At 46.9% G+C, this 24,716-nt stretch overlaps 1 protein-coding gene across 4 annotated transcripts in view; it reads right to left on the bottom strand.

Moving 5' to 3' along the window:
* IGSF11 (immunoglobulin superfamily member 11) overlaps positions 1-24,716 on the bottom strand; it is a 105,732-nt gene that overhangs the window by 62,431 nt on the left and 18,585 nt on the right. The window contains exon 1 of one of the 4 annotated variants that reach the window (XM_048294269.1): positions 18,464-18,512. The exons of the other annotated variants lie outside the window; for them this stretch is intronic. Coding sequence (XP_048150226.1) covers positions 18,464-18,494 — 31 coding nt within the window. The 5' untranslated portion in view covers positions 18,495-18,512. Of the gene's footprint in view, positions 1-18,463; positions 18,513-24,716 lie in introns of those variants that run through there. 4 annotated transcript variants of the gene reach the window in all.

The following is a 24,716-nucleotide window of genomic DNA, read 5'->3' as shown; positions in this document are numbered from 1 at the left end:
AAGTGGGCATAGCACCAAGCCTGACAGAGGTCAAGAAGCACTTGGACAACGCTCTCAGGCACAGGGTGTGACTCTTGGGGTGTCCTGTCCAGGGCCATGAGTTGGACTCGATGATTCCAGTGGGTCCCTTCTAGCTCAGCATAATCTGTGATTCTATGATTCTGTATACAGGAAGCAATCCCTAGTATAGTGAGTGTCCCAGTGTGTAGGGAGGCTTACTGGGAGGAGGGGTGGGGTATAATTTCTACTAGTAAGAAAGCTGCAGCACAGCCATCACTAGAAGCACTCAAGTAAATGTTTCACCTGTCTGTCAGGAGAGTGATCCTGCTTTTTCTGCATGGGCACAATCATGGGACAACAAAGGACTAACACATTAGGTGTCTGTCATTGTGCCCTGTATGCTTCCAAGAGCACAGACAGGGTTTGCAAACCCCTCATAAGGAAATTCAAATCCTTCATGTACAAGATAAGGGAGAACCTCCCTACACTGTGACTGGTCTCTGCCACCCAAAAAGACAGGTCTGCCAATTTCAAGCCTAAACTGAAAAGCAGAGCACAAGCCCAACAGCATGATGGGCACACTGATTTGCCAGTGCACACCAAGCAGTACATACAAAAATCAACGCAGGCATGGTCTGAGGCTTTTCTATCTCCGGACAACTTAGCACCACCAGGGCTCCCCCACCAGGGCTCCCCCCATTTCACTGAGTACAGCTGCTCTCAGTAGCGTCTGGGGGCGTTGGGTGCTGCTAATGTCCGCCAAATCCTTCCCAGACCTTATCAAAGAGACATGAGGACTGACACCCCACCACATTTTGACAGCAGACAGATTTTACAGTGACAGTGTGGGGTAAAGTGTTACTGGAAAATGTAATATTTGCAACATGTCTCCACTGAAAAATCACAAGTGCTAGTGCTGTTTGTTTCCTCCTATATATATTTATATTTGTAAAGAACAAAAAAGATGTGGAGAAGAGGACAAAACGTGTATGGTCTCAAGTAGTCCAGCTCTTGCTGTACAGGATAATTTACTACTAGAGGGTCTCTCCTCCAGGATTTTTCTGTCTGTATATATGCCCCCCAAAAAATCATGTTCTTACCAATGTCACTCATAAGCCAGACCAAAAAATGTAATTAGGAGTTCGCTTGATATTCTACCTACATTTCTTTCCTTGAGCTGTATCACATCACTCCTACTCATCCACCTCCTGCCACCCTTCTGATCGGCTCCGCTCAAGTTCACACCCTTCAAATTACAGGAAGACAGTTAGGTTTCCCCCCTTAATCACCAATTACCCATGATAAACACACTTAGATGCTTTAATCTTTCCTCACTCCTCGTCTCCCCTCCAGCACCCTAATCATTGTTGTTATTCTTTGAACTCCTTCTAACTTGCCTGCCTCTGTGCCAATGAGAAGTCTGGGGCTGAGCACCGAGGTGTGGGTGGGATCTGACCAAAGCTGCATGCTAATTTCATCATTAGGAAGATTAGGTGTCTCTGGCAGGATGCGGGTGTTTGTCCATTCGAACATCTCGATGCTCCTGGCGGGGCTGTCCTCCAGCCGGCTACAGTTTCCTACTCCCACTATCATTTTTTGGTTTTATTTAACCAAGGGATTAAAATCTTCCAGGACGGTAATTACAATGATCGTTTGAGTGCCATGTCCCCTGGCACGGGAGGTGCCCGCAGGGATGGGTCAGACAGTGCTCCCACACTCACAGCCTCTGCAGGGGATCTCCACCCACGGCAAGCTGAATCCAAGTGCAAAGGCACATGGCCCCAGTGCCGTGGCCACAGGCAGAAGAACCCCAGCGGGTGTATGGAGGAGCTTGGTGCCCTAGGAAACCTGGGGCACTGCCTTGCCATCGCTGGCCCTGCAAAGGAAGACTGCCTGTGCACAAGTCCAATAGCACTATCCACAAACACAGCCTGAATCTAGGGCAGGAAAGGCAGCTAGGGATGCTCTGAAGTGGCAACTGCAATCTTTTACTGTCAAGGAAAATGTAGCATAAAAGCCACCTACACATGGCTGTAGAGTCACATTAGCTCTAGCATACCAAGCCAGAATGAAAAGAGTTTCTGGTGATACACGACTACAGTATGGAACTACATCCTGTCACTGAACCACTGGTACAGAGCACAGGCTGGGAAGTGTCCTACAGGTAGATGACAAAAGTCATCTGGACAGAAACACTGGGATGTAATATTTTCAATTTGTTAGCTTTTTGCATACGTTCCAGGAACAGATTTCCATAAACAGAGATAAAGAGTCTTGCCTGGCTTGAGATGCAGACCTGAAAAGCCCTTCACGTTAGGAACAGGCAGTATTAATAATATATTAGACTTCTCTTCAATACTGTTCTCACAGCTGAGTACATACATGACCCTACACAAGCTTCATCATCTCTTATCTCTGTGCCTTGGGGGCTTCAGAGTAATTTCAAACTTCTAAAGTCTTCCCCTCCACTTGCTCCAGTTTCTGTTGTTCCTCGAGAGCCGTCTGAATTTCACAACATCACCTGAGCAGTAGACAAGTAAAAATTGCCTCAGCCGTAGAGGAGAAATCTAGGTTAATTACGTTGATAACTTAACCCCGGGGCTAATCTCTAGTCCATTAAGGTAAGCAGATGGTCAGCTCACTGCAGGGAAGAGGAAGGGAGGACAGAGTAGCATCTCTCATTCACAACATGCAGGATCAGACGTGTCCCCGAGAGGATGGGCATTCCCAGCCTGCTCCCTTCCCCCACAAACAGGTTTTGTTTGCACTGTAGCTGGCAAGGTGATACGGAAAGGGGAGCACAGAACCACAAGCAGGTAAACAAAAAGCCCACACCAAGTGAGAGTTTTTATGATTCAAGTAAGCAGTGCACTGGCATAGATTGAAAACAGGGAGGGATAGGGAATGGCAAGCGCATACAGATGGGTCTTGCGGGCTGACATACCTGGAATGGGGTGGTTATACAAAATATCTAAGAACTACAGGTCAGACGCAATGTCATTGCAAGAATGGAGGAGAACATCTGCAAAATAGTCTCCTGACCAAAGCAGACACTGAAAGCCCTCCCAGGAGCACTGCTGCATGGCCAGTGTCACTTCCAAGGTGACAGGGAGGGAGGACCTTGTGGTCAGTGCTATGAATAGGTGTCCCAACTTCTGTCCTCAATTCTTTCAGTAATGAATGGATCAAGCAGCAGCAAGGCATTTTGTCTCAGTTTCTCCATCTATAAAAAATTCCTCCTTATACCTTGCAGGGGGATTTTGTGAAGCTTAAATGCCTGTACAGTGTTTTTCATCCCTCAGAGGAAAAGGAACTGTGACATCTCACATCTCTCTTAGCAGTCACTCCATTTCTTCAGCAGAGAAACAGGGATGCCAGTAGCTGCTCTGCCTGCTTAAAAGATCCCTGGCTTCCATTGAAATTGCAGAAGAATCTTTATTTGCTCTTCTCCGTATAAACAGCAAATCCCGGGAGAAGAACAGTTGATAGGTTTGTGTGCAAACAACTGCAGTGTATAGAAAGGACTCTCCAAATCAGCAATTTTGGGGATCATTCCTCAGGGCAAACCCATCCCTTCTAAGCTTAATCCTCCAGCTACTGTAGCAAGTGATTTCCCAAACACTGACACTCTGATGGCAGTCTGCTAGGACACTAAAGGTGTCCACAGCATGGGAATATCCAACCTTAGAGAGAAATAGAAATTGGGATCTTCAGCCTGTTATTTTTAAAGGTATGGTTCAAGAGTAATGGTCATACTGGAAGGTTGCATTGTGATATTTGGGATTCCTGTGTGAACCACGGCATGACTGTCAAGTTGCTAAGCTAATGTACAACGTCTACATTAAACAATTACACTTGAAGGTGATGGGACCAGCTGGTGCACATTAGAGCCATTTTACTTATTTAGGGGACAGCCTGAGCAGCCTTCCCTTAAACATGCACTTGGAGGCAGGCTGCTCTTTGGGAAGAGCAGGGGTTATAAGCAGAAGGTGGCACCTGCAAAGCCATGGGTACATTTACCTGGAGTATTGCGGGCAGGAGCAAGCTGGGGTGAAGCTGCATCACTGTGGCTGGTGTGCTGAGATGCAAGGGGCGTGAGCTCATACCTGGTGCTGCACTGAAGCAATGCCACGGCTTTCAGACCAGCGCTGGCTTTCATCCACAGGCTCAGACAGAAGGTCGAGTGAGCTTACTTCTGCCTGCAGTATCTCATGTAGGCATTGTCCACATCACCTCCCTGTGAGCCTGTAAATCCCCCGCTTCTCATCTTTCCATTTCCCCCTCTCTGTTCCCTTTCCACAGCGCAGGTTCTTTTGGGAGGCAGGGACATATGACACTGAGTGGCAACTGAGCACCATTAACACAGGCACACAGAGGGATGGTTCACAAAAGGAAATTCTGCTTCCCTGAGGAAACTGCACACAGCTTCACCTCCCAGCAGCACCCTCCAGGCAGTCATCCTTTCTGCACTGCACCTCACGAAGCAGCAACAAAAGTGCAGCTTCTGTCAGAAAAATAAGTGCTACCGAAGGACCCCTTCTCACTGCTGAGATCTGCTGTCTCTGTGTGCACCCACACACCCAGCCTTGCTCACCCAGATACATTTTAATGGCTCCCTATTCCTTCTGGTACTGCATAACCAACTAAGCTGTTCCTCTTCTGGTTCAAATTTCAACATTAATAAAACACATTCTAAAATAATGCCTACAACCAGCAGCACCAGCCAGCTCTTTATACAATACTGCTGGCTCATGACCGGCATGAGGAATCTCCCTGGGTCCTCCAACTGAGATGGCTCACTGCCTCCTTCCCCACCATCCCAGCCAGCACACTGACTTCTCCAGACTGAGGGACTCTGGGCATGTGCAGTGCCACTTGTCATGGCAGCACTTCTGTAGGTAGGCAGGTGTCATAACCTCAGCTTCACTGGCAGATGCTTAAGCCACAGGTCCCTAAACACTCTTCCAGATACAACTGGGAAACGTCAAGAAAAAGCTAGCAGCACTCAGCCTGATAAAACTGGCATTACCATCAGTGGGGTAAGAGCAGGAAAGATGCCTTGTTGTGTTCCAGAGTCCTGCATGTATTTGTGGCACAAAGCCTGTTCCAGTGTATGGGTGACACCAGCAGCATCATGCACCAATTGCTCTGCACTGAGCCTTACCACCTCATTTTGTGTCCCCTGCGGAAAGAATGCCATTGGTGCTGGAAGAAGAGGCAAAGGAAGCATCTGACAATGGTAGGCATGCAGCACTGACAACATGGATGTTGGAAACAGTACATGGGAAGGAAGCGTTTTGTCTTACTCCTCAAAATATCTGGTCTTGTAAAAACACACAGGAAAGATCAATTTCTCCTTTGATTCCGGGAAGTCAGATTGATAATGAGCAAGTGCAGGACCCAGAACTTCTCCCACATGCACACCAGCAGTGAGCATGTTGTTTAGCAAAGACCAGACCAGAGGAGAAATAAGCAGTTGTGTTCTTCTCCCAGCACTAGTCCTGCTAAGTCATGAGCGCATCCCCTCTACCCCTGCACATGGCATAGGAAAAAGACATCAAGACACAAAGCATAAATCCAGTTCTACCAATCCAGGATGCTCCAAGGTGGGCACGTGTGACCCTGTAGGGCCCTGAGGAGGAGGGAAAAGATACCACATTTCAGCGGAACTTTACTCTCCTGAATCACTTGAAGGAGGAACCCTGCTTTGGATTCAGCCCAGGGCCGCATAGTGGTAATTTCTAATCCAGCAGCTGAAAGATTACAGAAAGTTGAAGAAGACAGATGGTGTGGCAAAGATGGAGAAGTCTTATTTCTTGGCTAGAGCCTGTACTTGCTGAGGTTAGGCCCAGGATTTCAGAAAGCTCCACCCTCTGTGTAAGCCGCCGCTTGCCCAGAGCCAGCCAGCCCAAACATACCAGTGAGTTGCTGGCTCAGTGTGGGAGTAGCAGAGGCTGCTGGCAGGAAGGTTTGCAGATGGCCTGCAAGGAAGAGGGATCCCTCCTCTGCACAGCCTCACAGGGCTTTTGGTTTTGGACCAGACAGGGAATAAAGACATTTTACATCCATCCAGCACGTTGCAGAGACATGAGCACAACCCCCATTGATTCACACACTGACTCCTTTCACTACAAGCAACAGCCACCCTTCCCAGCTTTATGTGTTGGAAAAGGAGGCACTCAAATTTTGCAGCAAGTCAGCATTAGAGCCTGGGACAAAGTGATGGAAGCTGCCCTGGCTCCCTGCAGCTGGCTCTGCTCTCCTTCAGGAGCACCCACACCCACCTCACTCCGCCCCTGCCCTCAGCCCAGCTGCAGCACAGTGGTGGCACAGAGAAAGTTCATGTGCCAGCCAACAACAGACTTGTTCCCAGCAGGGCTGCAGGAGAAGGATGCTTTGGTCTTTGCATTTTTGTTTTTGTGGATCTGCAATTGAGGCCTAGGTGAAAATTCATGTATCAATGGGGTTTTTTACACCTGCTCTTTTAGCTGTTTTTAAGGTACATAAGAAATATTAAGTCTCAGCTTCTTATTTTTTGCCAAAGACATCTCCAGTGAGCTAATGAAATAGTCACATCACAACCAACAGAATAGAAGCCTGAGCAAGGAAACCTAAAGAAACATTGAAAACTCACCTTCTGCTTTATGTTAACACTTAGTAAAACCAGTTGCCTGACAAATGCTATGCGAAATGGCTCTTTTCTTGAAAGTCAATGTAATTTTCAGGCAAGGATGAAGAAACTTCATGATACACTTTTTCAATCTTCCAGAAACCCTCCAGGAAAACCTGGGAGACAACTTCCTGATATTTCTCACGTAACAAGTAAAGAAAAAACCCAACATACTCCAGGAGATTTCAGGCACCCATGGATAACGGCACAGGCATCAGCAGCACTGCAGTAAGATCCATAAACCAGCAATGGATCAGTGAAACATGCAGAAGTCTGACAAAAGAAACTTCTCTGCTTCTAATGGCAGCATATATTTCTTTTTATGGGACACCTTTTAAACAAGGCAAAGTGAATAAACCTGAGTCATGGCACCCAGTTCTGCCCTTGGCTCTCTTCAGGCTGCATGGACCTTGGCAAAACCTCTCCCATTCCTACCCCCTAGTCTTTCTTGCCTCCTTCCAAACAAGGATCTCGGGGACATTTTTGATGCCTGAAGATGAAGATTCATTTTGACAGATCCAGGAGGAATAAGTGGCACTCCCCAGTTTTGCCCTGGCATAGCCAGGACAGAAGTTCCCCTTCCTGCCTGCTGCGTGAGGTTGCCAGTCACATCCAGGACAAGGGTGACACAGGCTTCTTGCACAACTCCAACCATTGCAAACTGAACATGCATCCATGCCCTTGATTTAATAAATAAAACATTAGAGAGCCCACACAGAGCTCCCTGCCCCACTTTCAAAAAAAACAAAACAAACCAAAACAAAAACAACCACCCGAAACTTAAAGCTCAGTGGACCAAAGTCCAAGTGCTGAATCTGAGCATGGTCTGAGGGCAGACAGCGCTTTATACCTCCATCTTCTGCTTCATTGGAATGTGCTGAGGGCGTTATTTACAGCAGAGGCATTGTTGCACAGCAGTCACTCTTTCTTTGGAAGCTGTGGAGGCTGCAGGAATAATGAGATAATTATCCCCAGCAGAGGTGGGAATGAGACTGCCTTTGTCCCCTGCTCCAGACTGCTCAAGCTTGGATGGTTTTGTTCTACCAGCAGAGCTACCTTAGCAGAGGCTCCCAGGACATTTTGGCTGAGGCAGCACCCAGTTGCTCACGCGGGGGCACAAAGACCCTGGATCTCCCCACACAGCACAAATTCTTCGCCTGGGAAATTTCAGCCCACGGAGAGCCCAGCACATCCCCACTCCCCACAAAACACACGCTGTGCCCTACTTGGGCGAGGATCGTCGGGAAATGCAGACAGCAGATGGGAGGGAATTAAACTCAGATTGAGGAGAGACTCAGGCCCCCCAGAACTGAGACTTATTCCTGGCAACACATAGCTGAAAAGCACTTAGATGTCAGCAGTCCTTGTTAATTCACCACAGGGTATTATCCAAGCTTGTTACAAGATTGATGTTCAGTGTGCTACAATCGTTTAACAGTTACCCCCAGCACTTGGCCTGGATAGGGATGCAAAATCTAGTAGCCAGAAGTTGTTTCTCTTCCTTGCTTGATCATTTTGCTGATCTCTTGGCCTGAGCATAATGGATCAGATTAGAAGGCTTTCTTTCTTTTTTTTTCTTTTGGCTTCTTAGTCTCCTTAAACTAGATTCACACTTCCGTGGGCCACTTGTCATCACTGCCAGGAGCATTAATTAGAGCCGATAAGAACCTGCATGACCTGCTGTGGCACAGAAATGTCATCGTGGAGGAGCAGCTTGAACCAGGAGCTCGACAGAGCAGCCGCCCTTCCTTATGACCCAACACATACAATAGCTCCACATGCATTGAGGCAGTATGGAGCTCACTGGGAAGCAAGAGAAAGGTTATGCAGTTGCCAAATCTGACAGCAAAAGTGCAGCTGAAAGTCCTTAATGTAAAGTTACAGGCTGCACTGCTCCGCCTGCGGGTGGACTAGATGGGCCCTTCCACCTTAATTATTTTCACCAACCTAAATTTCAGGGAAGACAAAGGACTGCAGGCTTCATAGACAGCAAAGCCACCATCATTAGGTAACACCTTGATGCAATATTCCTCTTATTTCAGCTAGCATGAGGGCTCGCTGCTCTCATACGGCTGAGAAGCTCAGCAGCAGCAGCAGCAGCAGCTACACCTCATGCTTGGCAAAGCTCTCAGCTGCAAGACTATTTGCAATGGATGGCAAATCACCATCCCTGTAGCGATCCTTTCCCCCCACCACATCTTCTGGCTTTCACCAATCCCCAGCTCAGAGGAGCCCCTGTGGGCCTGACAGCTCCCTGTGGACAAGCACAACAGAGCCAGTCATCCCAGGGCCGCACACAACAGTTGCATTTACAGGGACTGTGCCCGTGACTTGTTGAAGCTATTTCAGCTGGAAAACAAAAACCCTTTTTCTGTTCCCCCTTGTTTTAAAGTGGGCATCAGGCACACGAGAATGATGCTGGCTTTGCACACAGCTGTGGCACCCACAGCCTGCACCACTGGCAGCAGGACAACTGCCCACTGGGAGACCCACTGCAGCCAGCACTGAGCTCCGGAGGCGCACGCCCCATTCACATCCTCAGCTGGCCAGAAAAGGGCAACTGTCCTTGAGGGCTCTCACCTGCTCACCAGGGAAAGCCACCAGGCACCAAGGTCCAGTGCCTCCCTTTTCTGGGGCAGCAGAGGTAGGCAAATGAGGAGGGACTCTGCAGGGCAATGAAAGGGAAGAAGAAGCTAAATATTTTTGGCAAATGGAGAACACAAGCTGAAAAAAAAAATGGACAAAGTGCATAGATGATTCTATGAAACTGATTTAAAAAGAAGAGGCAGGTCTACTAGGTCAGAATTACTTCCCCCTGTACACCCAGGTTTCTCTTTTTGTCTCTTCCAAAGCAACCGAAAAAGAAAATAAAATCAGTTCCTTATGATATCCAGGTGGTAATTAGTTCATGAAGGAAAGAGGCATCGATTTTATGTATGCCAGGGACAAAACAGGAGTTGAAACTCATAGCTCTGTTTCTATTCCTCTTTCCACTTCCTCTCTGTCAGCAGCCAAAGTCTAGGTAGAAGAACAGCCCACACATCCCTTTCCCAGCCTGCCTTTTGTCTCTTTCAAGATAGGTGAGAGCCATCAGCCTTCCAGCTTGATTCCAGCAGGAAAATCCAGCCCCTCTGCCAGGAAAGGGTTGGCTGGGATGTCCCTTCCCCACCAAAACCCTCAGCCACCCCAACCTACAGCCATGCTAGCCCTGTGAAGCCAGGCTGCTGACCTTTTTCCTAGCACAAGCATCTCCACATATTTCAAGAGGGGATTGTTGTTTTCTCGTGGGTCACATGTTTAAGAACGTTGTATTTGGAGCTTGGATAGAAAGGAGTCATTTAGCCAGATCTTTTATTCCCTCTCTCACCCACATGTACACACTTGCCACTCCCCTAGCTGTCTGTGCACACACACACACCACACATGCCTTTTGGCTGCCTCCCATCACACTGGGTTTAATTAAACACCCTGGAGGCTTGTTTCTAAATGCAGATTATTGATAGATTTTTGTTTGGGTTTTTTTGTTTTGTTTTGTTTTGTTTTTTTGGTTTTTTTAATACCCTCAGTGCTGCAATTATGAACTAAATGAGGTAAAAAACAAAATTCAGAGGGTATAGAGGGAGGAAAGTGGAGCACAGGAGCCCTCAGATCTGAGCAGCTTGAGAACGCAGGCTACAGTTGAAGTAGGATGCAGGAAAACTTGGTGGCAGTCCCCAAGGAAGCCTGATCCCCACCACAGACTGCAAGCAACCTGCCAGTCCTTGGATGAATTGCATCCCAGTCACTAGGAAGGAAGGACAGAAAACACCATATAATTGCTGGCAGTCTTGCAACAGGTATTTCAATATGGAAATGTCCCACAGAGAGTAACTTCACCCTCCTCCAGGTGCCCTGTGCCCCTGACAGCACCCAAAGCTGTAACTGCAGAGTGACCAGGGACAGGAAGGTACATGAGGCACTCCACTGACACCCTGCAAGGTCCTGCCTTCACCATCTGGAGGAACTTCTTAGGCAAAAGTGCCCAGAAATTTGAAAAAGTAAAATGTGCCCTAAAGTACTGAGAAGGGGAAAAAAACCCAACCGGATTGCAGCAGATCTGCCATGCTGATCAGAGAGAGAAATGCCCTCCTGACCCTAGAGATGACTAACAGACAGTCTGAAACATGAGATTAAAGCATGTGCAAGAAAGGCTAAGCTTATGACCGTTGTCCAGGTAAACTGAGAAAGCCTCGAAGGAAATCCCTCCAGGGATGCCAGCACTCAGGCTGGAAAGATCCTTTCAACTCCAGTTGGTGCAGGCTTTCCTGTCCAACTGAGGCTCTAGTTTCCAAGACATCTAGTGCAAATGACACAGTGAGATGAATTGGGTGTATTATTTACTCCATAAACTCGCCCAGGTTTGATGCTGGCTGCTCATCTTCATGCTGGATCCAAATCCAATGCCCTTTCTGTGCCAACACTGAAACAAGAGAAAGGTTTTACTTTGTGAGAAGGCAGGAAAAAGGAATCACAATAAACCACATGTCACTGCTGAATATCTCGGGGAGAACTCACATCATCCCTGAAAAACAGAGGAACAAGGATACTGGGATAAGGGAGAAAGGGAGAAACTCCAGCCTAATTTTGCAGTGCTGGATATTTGTGTAGCAAGAAAAGCATTTCTTTCCCATGCAGCAGCTGCTGCTGCTGCTGCACGGGCCAGGAGGGCAGGTGAGGGAGAAGCTGTAGGTTGGAGTGATCAAGACATCATGCAATGAATGCTGAGTCTGAATGCTGCAAACAAAGGGAGACTGCCAGGAGTCTGGCCATGCTCTGCCCATCCTGTGACTCCACAAGGGTGACTCCACATGCTCCCCCAGCTTGCCCTAGCTTGTAGCACACTTGGCCCACCTCCTGGGTTTGCTGCCAGGCTTAACTCAGCATCTGCAATGGCCCATGACAAAAAGCACTGTCTAAAGCAGTGCAAAGCACTGCATACACTGGTCTTTGACAACACTTGCCAACTGCTTTGCTGCATCACAGGGCAGACAAAGGCTCACCACACACAGTATTGGGAGTCAGGCTCAGCCTGGTCCAGCACCCATGACAACAAAAGCCCCATGCCTGAGTTGACACTGGACTTAGTGACACACCATACACTCCAGTTTCCTAGCTTTTGCTAGGAAAATTATCCTGAATTTAGTTCTGTTGGTTAGAGCCTGGCGCTAAATAAACCCAAAATGCCAAGGCTGTGGATTCAATCCCTGTATGGGTCATTCACATAAGAGCTGGACTTCATGATCCTTGTGGGTCCCTTCCAACTCAGAATATTCTGTGATTCTCATAGCAGACTGCACCTTATCCTCAGACAGCTTTCCTATTCCTCCCACTCCTCCAGAGAACACGCCTCTGCCGTTCCAAGTTCTATGCCTTGAAACAAGAGGGATGGCTTTGTTGAGCACAGGCACAAGCCAGAAGCAGCACTGACCCATGGTATGGGCTGAGCAGCACCTGCAGGACCTGTGCCAGAGGGAACATCTCATCTTACCCCTCCAGGGAGGGGTAAGGATCTCTCATTGCCATTGGGGCTGCCCAGGGGATTAGCCCACAGTTGTTCCTTTTTGATGAGCAAGGAGGCAGGCATATGAGCCCAGCTCTGTGTATGGTACTCTCCATCAATCAAAGGGATGAAAGTTGCAGCAATCAAGGCTAGAAAGTGCCTCAGCTGAGCTGAGCTATAACTGGTAACTACAAAACTCAGCAACATTCCTGCTCTGTGGTCCTGTACAGGCTCAGAGATATTCAGCTTTACACACCCACCCCCATCCCAAATACTCAAGGAATCCCTGAGTAGCAGGACTGAAGCCTAGATTCCTGCAGCCTGCTGGCTTGGATTTTCTTATGCCTAATACTCTACCTAAATTCACATTATAGACCTCCTTTTCCTCAATAGGGTTTCCTTTCTTAATCTGGCTGTATGATTTGATGACTTCAAAAATACTGCAAATGCAGTATTTTGGAGACTCCTGTCAAACAGGGCTAAAAGTGGCAACAAGGTGCAAAGCTATAAGGATGAAGTAGACAGTGCAACTTCACAATCCTTTCCTCAAAGTAAAACTGGGGAAAAAAGGGATCCTGCAAGTTCACTGCTTAGTTACTGCACCAATAAAACCCTAGAGCCTCAAATCCTGTCTGGAAAGTTTGGGCTAAATAGCAATATCTATTCTCGGCCTAATTTGGGCAATAGATTTTTCATGACTTTGAAATATGTTACACATTTGAAATGAATTAAGAGACTATTGATATCCTTTTTTCTATCTGACTTAATTCTTTCCTGCCCATTCCAGGATACACACGACCATCAGGAGGTAGGAGTGCAGGCGAAAATGAAAGTGCTGCAGTGGCAATCCAGAGTACTGTTCCTCACCAAAGGGACAAGCCAAGGTTTAGGCTGGTGCCTGGGCTGTAATTAGAAGGTCAGAGATAGACACATCCATGCCTGATTCAACAGGGGTGGAGAGCAACCTCACATCATGGCACAAGGACATCACCCCATGGGCACCAGTGGGGAAAAAGGGACAACCTCCTGGAAGGGAGCTTCAGCCCAAGCACTCACATCACCCTTTTCCCCTCTGGAAGTCAGGTCTTACAGCACAGGCACCACAACCCTGTTGCTGTGTAGGCATGGGAGCCAGAGGTGAAGGCAAAGAGCAGCAACTATTTCAGGTTACATGAACCCATCTCCACCAAATAGGATTACCAGACACAATCCAATTGGCCAAGGTGGGTCACACCGCTGAAAATAGTTTTGTACTCTTGCCCTCTTAGCTGGTAAATAGCTTTCAGCCCCCAAAAGTGCTGAGTTGTGCTATGCATTGGTGGAAACAGCTTGCACAAAAGTGAGACGGCTTGAGGACAAGGAAGGGGAAACCTGGGCACTGGGCGAAATGCTGCTGTGGCATATTCACGTCAAAAGGACACCCTGAAAGGAGCCATGGGGAAAAAAAAAAAAAGACAAAAACCAAAATAAATGAACACATACCCCCCCACAACAAATGAGTTTGAAGTTGCAAACCACTCGGTTTAATCCATGCTTTCTATTTATGTATATCTCGTACACAAAGCCTGAATAATGTGGGACTAGAAACACAGGAAGCAGCATAGAACAGAATCTACTGGCACACAGAGCTTGGTCCTCTTAATACAATCCCCTTCACAGACAGATCGAGACTCATCTTAAAGCCTGTCTGGGCATTTTGTTCCCATTGTTCTGCTTGGAAGCTGCTTTCCAAACTTCCCCCACCTAACAGTACGAAACTGTGTTGTAATTCCTAGACTAAATTATCACAATTGATTTATAGGGGCCTGTACCATTGCAAACGCCTTCTCTTAGCCTTAAAAACTCTTCCCTTTTCACACTGTTTGGCTTCTAACATATTTACAGAGCACTCTCATACTCCCCATACCATTTTCCTCTGGCTAAACAGTTCAAGTGCTTCTAATCTCCCCTTGTAGGACAAGCTTTCCATTGCCTCATCATCCTGGCAGGCTTGCTTCAGCACAAGTGCAGCTTCTGCTTAGCAAGATGATCTAAGAGCAAGTCCCTCTGCTCAAAGGAGAAGTCAAGGTTTTGAGAGGCTTCTTCTTTGTTGTTGTTGATCCAGGGTTTGTTTTTTTTTTTTTGGTTGGCTTGTTTGTTGGTTGTTTGTTTTAAACAAACGTTCTCCCTTTGCTTTGGTCACTAGATTTTTCAATGTCAACATTTTAACCTTCTCTGATCCCAGGGGAGTTGCATTCTTCAAGACTTTCTAAAGCTCTCTGCACTCAGCCATCAGGACAGCCCCAGTACAGCCCATCAGTTGATCTCTCCACACCATGGGCAGTGAGATGATATGAAGGAGGAGCTGAGGCTGGAACAACTTAATTTCTGCCCTCTGGCACAGGCAATTCAAACAGGAATGACATCCTAGCAGTCAGCACAAGGCAAAAGAAAAGCACGCTCACAGCAACCCTGAACAGGAGCCTTTATCCCACCAAACTCACCAGGATGGAGAAGTGAGTGGGGCGAAGCAGGGCTGTCTTCTTCCTCCTGCCCCTGCTCTGCCTAGCACTTACAGGATGCTCACGGCACATGCTCACTCCCTCCTGCTCCATTTCCATTAGCACGGGATGATGCAACTAGACTTTTACTGCAATTTGCTGAGGAACACTGCTGTCCAAACTGATGAAACAGCAATTCAGCAGAGGACGCAGGAGGCACTTTAGAGAAGTGGCAGGGACACCAGACAAGCTTTCACCACATTTATCAAAGTGCCTGCAGTTTCATTTCAAGGTGGTAGCGACAGTTATAAATAATGAGAAGAGCTACTCTGCATCTAGAGCATTTTAATAAATAAAATTGTAAAAAAGAAGCCTAAACAGCACAGTTAGTTCTGCTTCTGCAACCTCTTATGTTTTCCAGCAATATATATATATATATATATCTCAGTGATTCTCTCCTTTGTAGTCCCTGACAGCACAAGTCCCCCTGGGTGATGCACCTTTAGCACAGACATGATCTTTCATATGCAGAGTGCATGCTACTGCACTTTTACTGGCAAATGCAGAGCTCTGTGTTTGTGTGTGTGCACACTTGTGTGTGCACTTGTATATGATTTCACTGAGAGCTGCTTGCTCAGCCTTCAGGCACAGAATAAACCAGACCAGGCATTTTCTGCACACTCTTAAGTTCATGCATATTCTCTTCCTTCTAATCACTACTGGTTTTGAGGACGGCATTTTTTGGGGAGGATCCATTGCCTATTTTGTCATCCAGTTTTAACTCTTTGTGAAGAATGGCAAAGAAAAAAGCAGGAAAATACCTCCTGAAACACAGCTCAGCCAATGTCCCCCCTTCCTGTCTGGCAGTATCCCCACTGCCTTGCTCATGAGGCAGTTTAAAGGACAGATGACACGATGTTTAGCAGTCTTCCAACACAGGCTCAGAGGACAACATGAAGCCCACTCAGAGCATCAAAGCAACCTTTCCAATACCATGTTTCCTCACACGCTGTTCAAACACAGCCTGACCTCGTAGGACAGCGGGACCACCACACAAGTAGACACAGCAGCACACACGCACTGCCCACACCACATCCCACTCTGCGAGGATTCGCTGCCAAAGCACTCACACATCATCTAGAGGTCCAGCACAGTTCTGGTGGTGCAGCCTGTGACCAGGCTCAGTGGAGGTGCCCACTGCAAGTGCTGTGCTTTATTCAGCCTTTGCAAGTCTCAGAGAGCTCAGTCTCTGCTGCACACCCTGCGGCTCCTGCCCTTTCCTGCCCAGCTTGAGTGATGCCCACCGTATGGCACGGTAAGTATGTCCCCTCTGCTAATATAATTCACAGCCTAATTAAACCCCTGTGGAAAGGAGGCATTTTCTCTGTGACTTGCTGCGAGTTCTCTGCACAGACTTGTTAAGATGCAGCAGTGGCTGCTGCCACAGCATCCTCTCTGCAAAAGAGACAGGAAAGTGCTGTGGGGAAGGAAATGGCTTCTGCTGGAAAAATTGACTTCATTGATGCATACTTAGAAGTGCCAGTCCTCTGGAGCTTCCCAGTCCCCCCTTCAGCATGGCAGGCAGAGTGAGCTGGGAGCCAGCCTGCAGCATCTGCTGCCAGGGTCCTGGGAGTGCTGGAGAAATACACCTCCTGTGCCAGTGGGAACCCACCTCTCCTTCCCAGGCTGTTCAAACATACCTGAATCTGAAAGAAACAGCACACTGTTATCAAAATCATGAAACCCTAACAGGCGTAAGCTGTCCTCCCCTCACCACCTACTCACAATGGTGGTCACTGCAGGTCATGCAGTAAAGAGGAACAAACAGCTCCCTGAGCCCTGTTTCTTTATGGATGTAAAAGGGACAAAAAACCCCAAAAGCCCACAGAATGGAGCAAACTGGATACCAATGTCACAAAAAATAATAATAAAAAAAATTTAAAAGGGAGGAAAAGTAAATAACCTTGAGTCAAAGTACCCAAGTATCACTGTGCAGCTGAAGAGTCTGCTCATCTTGGGAAGGGTTTCTTTTCTTAGTGAATGTGTCCTGCTGAATTGAGAAGGGATGAGAGTGAAGAGATGCTCACTTCCCAGCAGAAGAAGTGTAAATTCAAAGTTCTAAGAATTCAGAATGCAGCTGTCAAGAGAAAACACTGAGCTGTTTCTAGGACCATATTTATAGCTGGATTTAGAGGGGTTTATATTTAGGGAAACTGTTGGGTTTGGTTTTTCTTGTGGGGCAACTTCTGCATTTCCTTTTACTTAATTGAGAGTCACCCAAGTCACCCAGGTGACAACCATGTGTAGATGCTTTCATAAAACTAAAATGCAACAAGCTGAATTGAGCTATCCTCAGTCTCATAGCTAAGGACTCCTAATCTGGAAATGAAATGGTGAAGGTTCTCATAGCAACATCATCTCAGAGTTTTACATGCTCAATATCCAGCAAAACAGTCTTCTAAAAATAAATTAAAAAAAAAAAACACAAAGAAATATTCACACTGAAATTATAGTCTTCTCCAAGTGCAAAAAAGACAAGATATTATTTCCTAAATGTCACAATTTAGGAACCTATTCATCTGAGACATTAATATTACAGTAACACAAGCATCTGTATTTTTGTCTTCTTGAGTTCCCAACAAACTCCACTGATGAAAAGAAAAAAAAAAAGAAAGAAAAAAAGAAAGATGATCAGCTCGGTTACATATTATCTCTTACACACAACCAGAGCTGCTCACTCAAAACAAGTTCCAGAAGCTGCACCAGTGTAAACTCTGTAAGTGGGAGTGCAGCTTTCAAAAGGTATCTGGTAAGAGGGTCCCCTGCTGCAGAATCTATACACCCCAAAAATACAAAGATTTCAACAATTTGTTCACTGTGTTAAAACTTGCCTGAAGTTTCCATACTGAAAATTGTCACGGGAGCCCAAGAATTCCAGTGGGACTCAAACTTATTTTTCTCCAGGCGCCTTGCGCTTCATTATTTGATAATATTAATGTAAGGTCTGATCCTGCTGAGCTCTTAGCATCCCTAGTGCTCCCTAAGGAAGTCCACGGAAGCTGCCAGCTATCACAGCTCCACTGGAGTGCTGAGCATAAGGAGCACTCCAGCCCTTATAGCCTCGAACAGCACCAAGTGCTGAGCTGCCTCAGAGCACGCTGTCACTAGCACTAATTTGGAAACATTTTTTAATCAGTTTGTTTTCTATCCCTTTCTTCTTCCTCATGGCAAAGAGCAAGAAGTGCTCTAATAAAGAAATAGTGGCTGAGTTTCCACATTAATTTCCATCCTTTTATATTACAAATAACTCCTCCCAAAAGTTCAAAATAAAGGCACCATCCTTCACACTGCCACTCAGGGCACCAACCCCCACAGCCCAGGAAACGGGGAATGCTGGATTTCCAGTGCTTCTGCTGGCAGCAGAGAAACAGTCTCTGATCTGCTCCAAGCCTCCACCACCAACCTGAATGAGCCCTACATTTCTTGCAGGATTCAGAGCCACCCCTGCACACCAGACTTATTGGACTGCCAGGATGAGATGGAAGCTGAGGGGGTGAAGGTAAGACCACCAGACCCCTGCGTATGCTCCAGCATTTGTGTGCTGCAGAAGGGTGTAGTTCATTTGAATTAGGGTCTTCATCCAAAAAAGGGAAATCAGGACTGCAGGAACTCAGCACCCAAGCAACAAATGAACATTACTCAGTGGAAGAACCAAGAAAGCTAAAAAGAGGTGCAGCTAAATTAAAATTTTAAGTTACTAAAAGCAAACATTACCTTTACTTCTGAGCAATTTACCCATACACATGGGAGAGAAAGGTTTCTCCTTCGTGTCTGCTGTGAACTAGCGATTTAACACATTGTAACCGGTTTTAGTGGGCTTTGTTTGCTGCCAGCCTTGGCAGAGGTCTGCCTGGCCTCATCACTGTCCCCACGCTCCAGCTGGCTCTTCCTACAGCAGCAGAGAGGGAAGCCTGCTCTGCTGCTGCCCCTTCTGTGCCTGCTCCACTGAATTTAAATGTCATCAGTGTGACACTGTTTGGGGAAGAACACAAACAAGCCTGGAATCCCTTACTTCTGCCCACAGAGGGAAAAAAAAAACAAAAATCAAAAACTGATTCACAAAAGCAGCAGCCACAGTCAGCCTGGGACATCACAATGTCTGGATCTCCTTCATGGCTTGCTGGTTGGGGTTTCTCATGCCACCATGGGCTCCTGGATGCTAAAAGCAGCAGGAGAAGTAGTCAAGTTATTCCACACCTCACTGGGAAGTGAAGCTTCCCCATGGTGGAGGCCAATCTATCATGACACACCAGCATCTTTCCGAAGGAAAACTCAAAAAAATTAGCAGAGGGCTGTCAGCCCTCATCCACATTTGACTGTAGTAATGAGACTCCAGTGCTTCAAACCCAACCAGTTCCCTGTGGACAGTCCTGACAACATGCTCTGAGTGGTGGGATGGGGCAGGAGGCTTTGCCCAGGCTCAGTGGTCCCAGGGCAGGAGGTCAGCTGTTGCTCCTCTGTCCTGCCTCTAGCCTGAAACCTTGGTGCTGGGGAGGTGCACCTGCATGTCTGGAAACAAATGCCAATCCAGAGAGCCGGATGGCAGGATGTGTTTTTCAGAAGGGAACTTCAGGAACACTGCACAGGTCAGCTTTGACCTGAGGAGTCAGCATGAGCTAAGGAGACAGAAGCCCTGGCCAGGATGCAGGCTCAGCCCCATGCACACACCCGCTCATCCTTCAGGCCTTTGGCAAAAGACCCTATCTCATCCTATCCCCTGCTACCACTCCAGTCTGACTTATCCCTCCCTTTTTTATTACCCCGATGCCGCACGAAAACCAGCTGCAAGTCAAACAAGCCTCTGATAGACCATAAAGGCAGAAGTGGGAACAGGCTGGGACTGCTTAAAATGAGTGGCATGTTGCCCAGCGCCGGGAGCCTGTCCCCCACCAGCCCGGCGCCCCAGGCTTCAGTGGAGGGGCTGAAAAGCCGCATTGAGGACAGCGGGGACGTCAGGGCTGGCTGAACATCCCGTCCGGGAACAGTGGGCTCCTTGTTCGCTTGCCGGGGCGGTGGGGAAGCCTCAACAGAAAGCCTGCTATTCAGATGGAAATCAGGGCCTTGCACCCAGCCGGGAGGAGGAGGAGGATTGCTGGCTCCTCACAAACAAGAAGATCGCTGGGAGACTTTGAATCGGGAAAAGGATACGGGGGCACAGGGATGGAGGAGGGGGGAGACGCTCTCCAGCACATACACAGCACAAGCGGATGCTGGAAGGGGGAGAACAATGGAGAACAAAACCCTTTGCCGGTGAAGGCAAGGGAGCACCCGGTGTAACTTGCCCATGAGAAGCAAATCTGGTAAGGCTAGGTATCAAACAAGCCCATGATCCCAAAAACACATCCCAAACACAAACAAGCCGCATTACACATGGAGAAGTAACAGCTCCAAGGAATAAGGCCTTGTGTTCATGGCCTTGTAGCATGCCTGGTGCAGAGACGTGCTGATAACTCAATGCAAAAATGGTTATCAAGTTCCAAGAAATGTCTTGCTCTTCTTTAAACAGCAGAACCTGTGAATCCATCCCTTCCTTTTCAAATTTTTTCCCCCGCAGGAGGAGAGGAGCAAGGTGAGAGGAGGGGGGTAGTATCATCAGGAACTTGTGTTGGATTATTACAGCACACCTTTCCAGTCTGCAAGAAAATGCAGCAGCTCTTCACGCAAGCCATCTGAGAGAGCAATTCAGCAATGGAATAAATCAAGGCAAACACTCAATAAATTTAACCAGAATTAAATTAATTAAGAGGAGACATTATTACTTCAATCACAGGAAATTCTACAAGCCAACCTGTGGCTTTATTTTCACAGCTGTGCTTATGCTACTCTGTGGTGCTACCAGTCAAAATAAATTGTAGGTAGAACCGCAGAATGGTTTGGAAGGGATATTAAAGATCATCTAGTTCCAGTCCCCCTGCCATGGGCAGGGACACCTTCCACTAGACCAGGTTGCTCAAAGGCCCATCCAGCCTGGCCTTGAACATTTCCAAGGACAGGGCATCCACAGCTTCTCTGGGCAACCTGTGCCAGTGCCTCACCACCCTCTCAGTAAAGAATTGCTTCCTAATATCTAATCTCAACCTACTCTCTTTCAGTTTGAGGCCATTACCCTTTGTCCTACCACTACACACCCTTGCAAAAAATCCTTCCTGCAGCCCCCTTTCAGGTACTAGAAGGTGCTCCAAGGTCTCCCTGAAGCCTTTTCTACTCCAGGGTGAAAAACTCCAACAAGAGCCTGGGAGACAGTAGCTGCCCTACAGAGCCCAGCAACTGAGGTCAACTTCTCTCTCCTCATCACAGTCTTCATCCTGGATCAGGCTTGACCAGGAAGCGAAATATCTCCTCCCCTAGTCTTGATGGCATCCCTTTCTCAAGCATGATTTGTCTAGCCAGGACACTGGAAAGAGACAGAACCTAAAAATGACCTTTTGTTGGTATATTCCTATCTTGGGCATGAGCAAAAACAAAAAGTTGGGGTTTGGTATTGGTTTTTGTCCTTGGTGCTGTAGTTTCAGAGTAATTCACTGGGACTTACTCCAAAGTTCAATTATCACAGGACAAGATCACAGGCCACAAGAAAAAAGAAATGATACACAGAACTCTGGTTTTTAACTGGGGCTTGCCAGGAACTGCCTATGTCATTCACAGGAGAGATATTCAAAATGGAAGTGTAAAAAGCAAGGATTAAAGAAACAAATAAAACATGTGTGTCCTGCTTACCTTCTCCCTTCACTTTAGTAAGTAATTGCTCACTATATTTCTCATTCACTCTGTTTCTTAGCTTTCTAATGGACAACAGGAACATACTTGGAAATAGAACTTTGGAGAAACACAGGGAAGCTTCATTTTCCCAGAAGTCTGCCATTCTCCAACCCCACCAGTAGGTAAGAAAGTCTTTATCTAAACCATTAAAATAAAGTACAAAGTGCCATGGACAGACAGAACAAAAGTACCTCTTTTCAGGGCTCACTGAGGTGGGAGGGAGGTTGCTTTGGTTAAAAAGCTAAGCTTCCATACTGGGAAAGACTAATGTGCTCTGCAGAGAAATAAACATTCTCTCCAGTTGTGTATTCCCCAAGGAATTAAGAGCCACACCAGACACATATTCAATGGCTACTTACGTGCAAGTAAAGCATCTGGAGATGGGAGGACAGGAAAGGGGAAGATGATCACTTGCTGCTGTTGATTCTTGTAGGAGAAAGCATTTCAGTTCTCTCCAGGCAATGCTTGGTGTCCATTCTAGCCCTTTTACTATCTGTGATTGCTTCACAACACACCATTTAAAAAATTATTTACTCTCAATTCATGATCCATTTGAAAATTATTTACTCTTGATTCACAAACACTTGGTGAATGATTTAAGGAAAAAAATCCCTTTCCATTTGAGAGAGAGTTAGTCTGCCTGCACCAGCTCTTGATGTGGTCAGTAACCTTGACCACAGGGTGCTGTGTCTTGTCATAATCCGACAGCAAGAAACCAAGAAAGCTAAATAGAAAATTTTCCTCCTTCCTCCCAGGAATGCCATGCAGCAAATAGATATCTCCCAAACACTTATGCAACTGAACCTGCCTGTACAAAGACTTAGGAGCAAGCAGACAAGGACAGCCAGACCCCACAGCTTCCCTGCACAGTAAAGAGTATTTACAGACCCCACTGAGCAGCAGGATCCAGCTCACTGGAGCTGACAAGGCATGGTGATCTCAGCATATGTTTCACAGGCCTTAGTGCCTTTTCTCCACGATGGAGAAGTGCGAGTGGGAAGGGAGGGAAAATGCTGTGCCATCATCCGCTATTAGAGCCCCATTTGACCAGCTTCACCTCTCGCTTCCAGTCAGGCTGCTGCAGCCCCAGGTACTGTGAGAGGCAGGAGGAAGGTGCTCTGGGAGCTTCAGTCTCCCTCATGCTGTATAGGTGGTGCTCTGCCCAACCCCTGAAATACACCATCTATCTTGTTTCTGAATTATGGATTCTAAGCAAAAGCCTGCTAAGTTACTGTAGGTTGGGGGCCCAAGTTCAGGGAGTGTGAGTCCTTTCCATGCAAAAGGCTGGGTTAAACAGCTGCTACAAAATATACATCACATCCAGCCAAGAGACCCTTTTGTCCTCAACTTCCACTCTTTTGAATAAAAACAAAAGCAGGGAAGAGCACTATTGCCCCAAAAGCACCTTTTGACCCCTGCCAGGGTAAACAATGTGTCAGCACAGAAGGGACAGGAGACATTTCAGAAATATAATATACCTGGAGGGAAAGGACGAAAGTGGCAATCTACTGTGCAGAAATTTAAACTATCCCAATTTTGAAAATTCATTGCTGCTTCTTGTTACTAATATAGCCATTATTAATCATAATTACGTTCTTATTATGTTAATTCACCTCCTGTTTAACCTCTGTGGTGCAAGTACCAGCCTTCATCAAGGTAGTTTATAAACAAACTGTCTAATCACTCAAGTATCAACGCAGCTCAGGTATTCAGCCCAGATGCTGCCAGAAAAGCAATGGCAACAGATGCCATATCCACTGGCACTGCTAAAATATAGCTGATTATGTACTAAAACAAACAAATAAATAAATCACATACTTTTGTTTCTTCCTGATTCTTTCAGCCTCCAGGATAGACAGAAACAGAGCCTATATCTAATCCTCTGGTTTACTGGCTTTGCAATTAGTGTGTGACTGTAGGTTATGTTTGCGGTATACCTTCAATTCCGAGCCAGAAGATAGAACTGCTGAGTCTCTGGGGAGGTTTTCAGGGTGCTCAGTTCTTCTAGTTTTTCATTTCCTCTGGGATGTGACATGGGTCTGCTTGACCAGCCAGGCCCAGACTCATCCCACCCCTCTCCTCTGAGCCTCATCAGGCCAAAGGATCCCTCACAAAGAAGAGCCCCACTCCCAGTTTCAATCCCTATGCATGACTGTAGTCTCCCCCAGGAGAAGCTGAGAGAGCTGGTGCAGCCTGCAGCAGAAAAGGCTTGGGGGAAAGCCCATTAATGTGACTCACTCCCAGGGACTCTTTCTCCATTCAGTCCCATATGGATCCTCTTCCTCCCTTCTTCTCCCCATCGTTCAGTGCATTCCCGCTCTCACCATGATCCTTAGTCTGCAGGCACCCCTGCCTTGGTCACCTTCCTGACCAGCTCCCTCTCTCCTTGAACATGAATAAGGTGGCTTTCTTCTCCACCACCTCCAAGTATGACAAAGGAAGTCTCCCCAGCAGGTAAGGGAGACACACACCCATTCCCTGCTCCTTCCAACAGAGGCCACCCCCAGCTCAGCTTATGGTGTCTGTAGGGGAGCTGTGGGTTTGTCCCAGTTACACAAAGAAGCTGCAAAGGCTTTTCCCTCAATGAATTCTATGTTGCTTCTGCTGAGCACATGGACGATCACATTTGATTTTTCAAGGGCTCTTTATGTAGCCTAATTCATGTAGATTGTCTCAAAGGTGACAAAAAGCACACAGATCACCCTTCTGCTGCATTTCGAGGCCTGGCTGCACAACATGGTGGAAAGGAAGCATTCAAAAGAAAACATTTCCCTTTTCATACATGCAGGAGCCCATTTTCCCTCCCAGACTTATTCTCAAAAAATAGGAGAGAGGGGGTAAAATTTTCCATGCAAAGTCAGTCCAAGCCAGAATCCAGGGACAGGAAAGTTCCAGGCAATCTCTTTCAATCCTTTCAAGATAGTAAAGTCTCAAAGCAAAGACAGGATAACAATAATGACAATCACAGCTACTCAGGGGGCAACAACTGTAACCAGGGGAACTTTTAACAACATTTACCAAGAGTGAAACTGAGGCAAGAAAAGGTGAAAAGCATAACTGAAAATAACTAGGCATCCTTAAACACAAGCAGCACGACAAGCCTCTGATTATTTTTTAAAACCTAAAAATGCTGTTTGTGTCTCTAGAGACAATGATCCAAGCTGGCTGTGGATCAGCCATGCCCTGGGTGCAGAAACACAGTGGTGGC

Source organism: Corvus hawaiiensis, chromosome 2 (assembly GCF_020740725.1).
Source record: "Corvus hawaiiensis isolate bCorHaw1 chromosome 2, bCorHaw1.pri.cur, whole genome shotgun sequence".
Classification (NCBI taxonomy): domain Eukaryota; kingdom Metazoa; phylum Chordata; class Aves; order Passeriformes; family Corvidae; genus Corvus; species Corvus hawaiiensis.
Note: the sequence above shows the minus strand (reverse complement) of the source record. Positions and strands in the feature narration are given on the sequence as shown.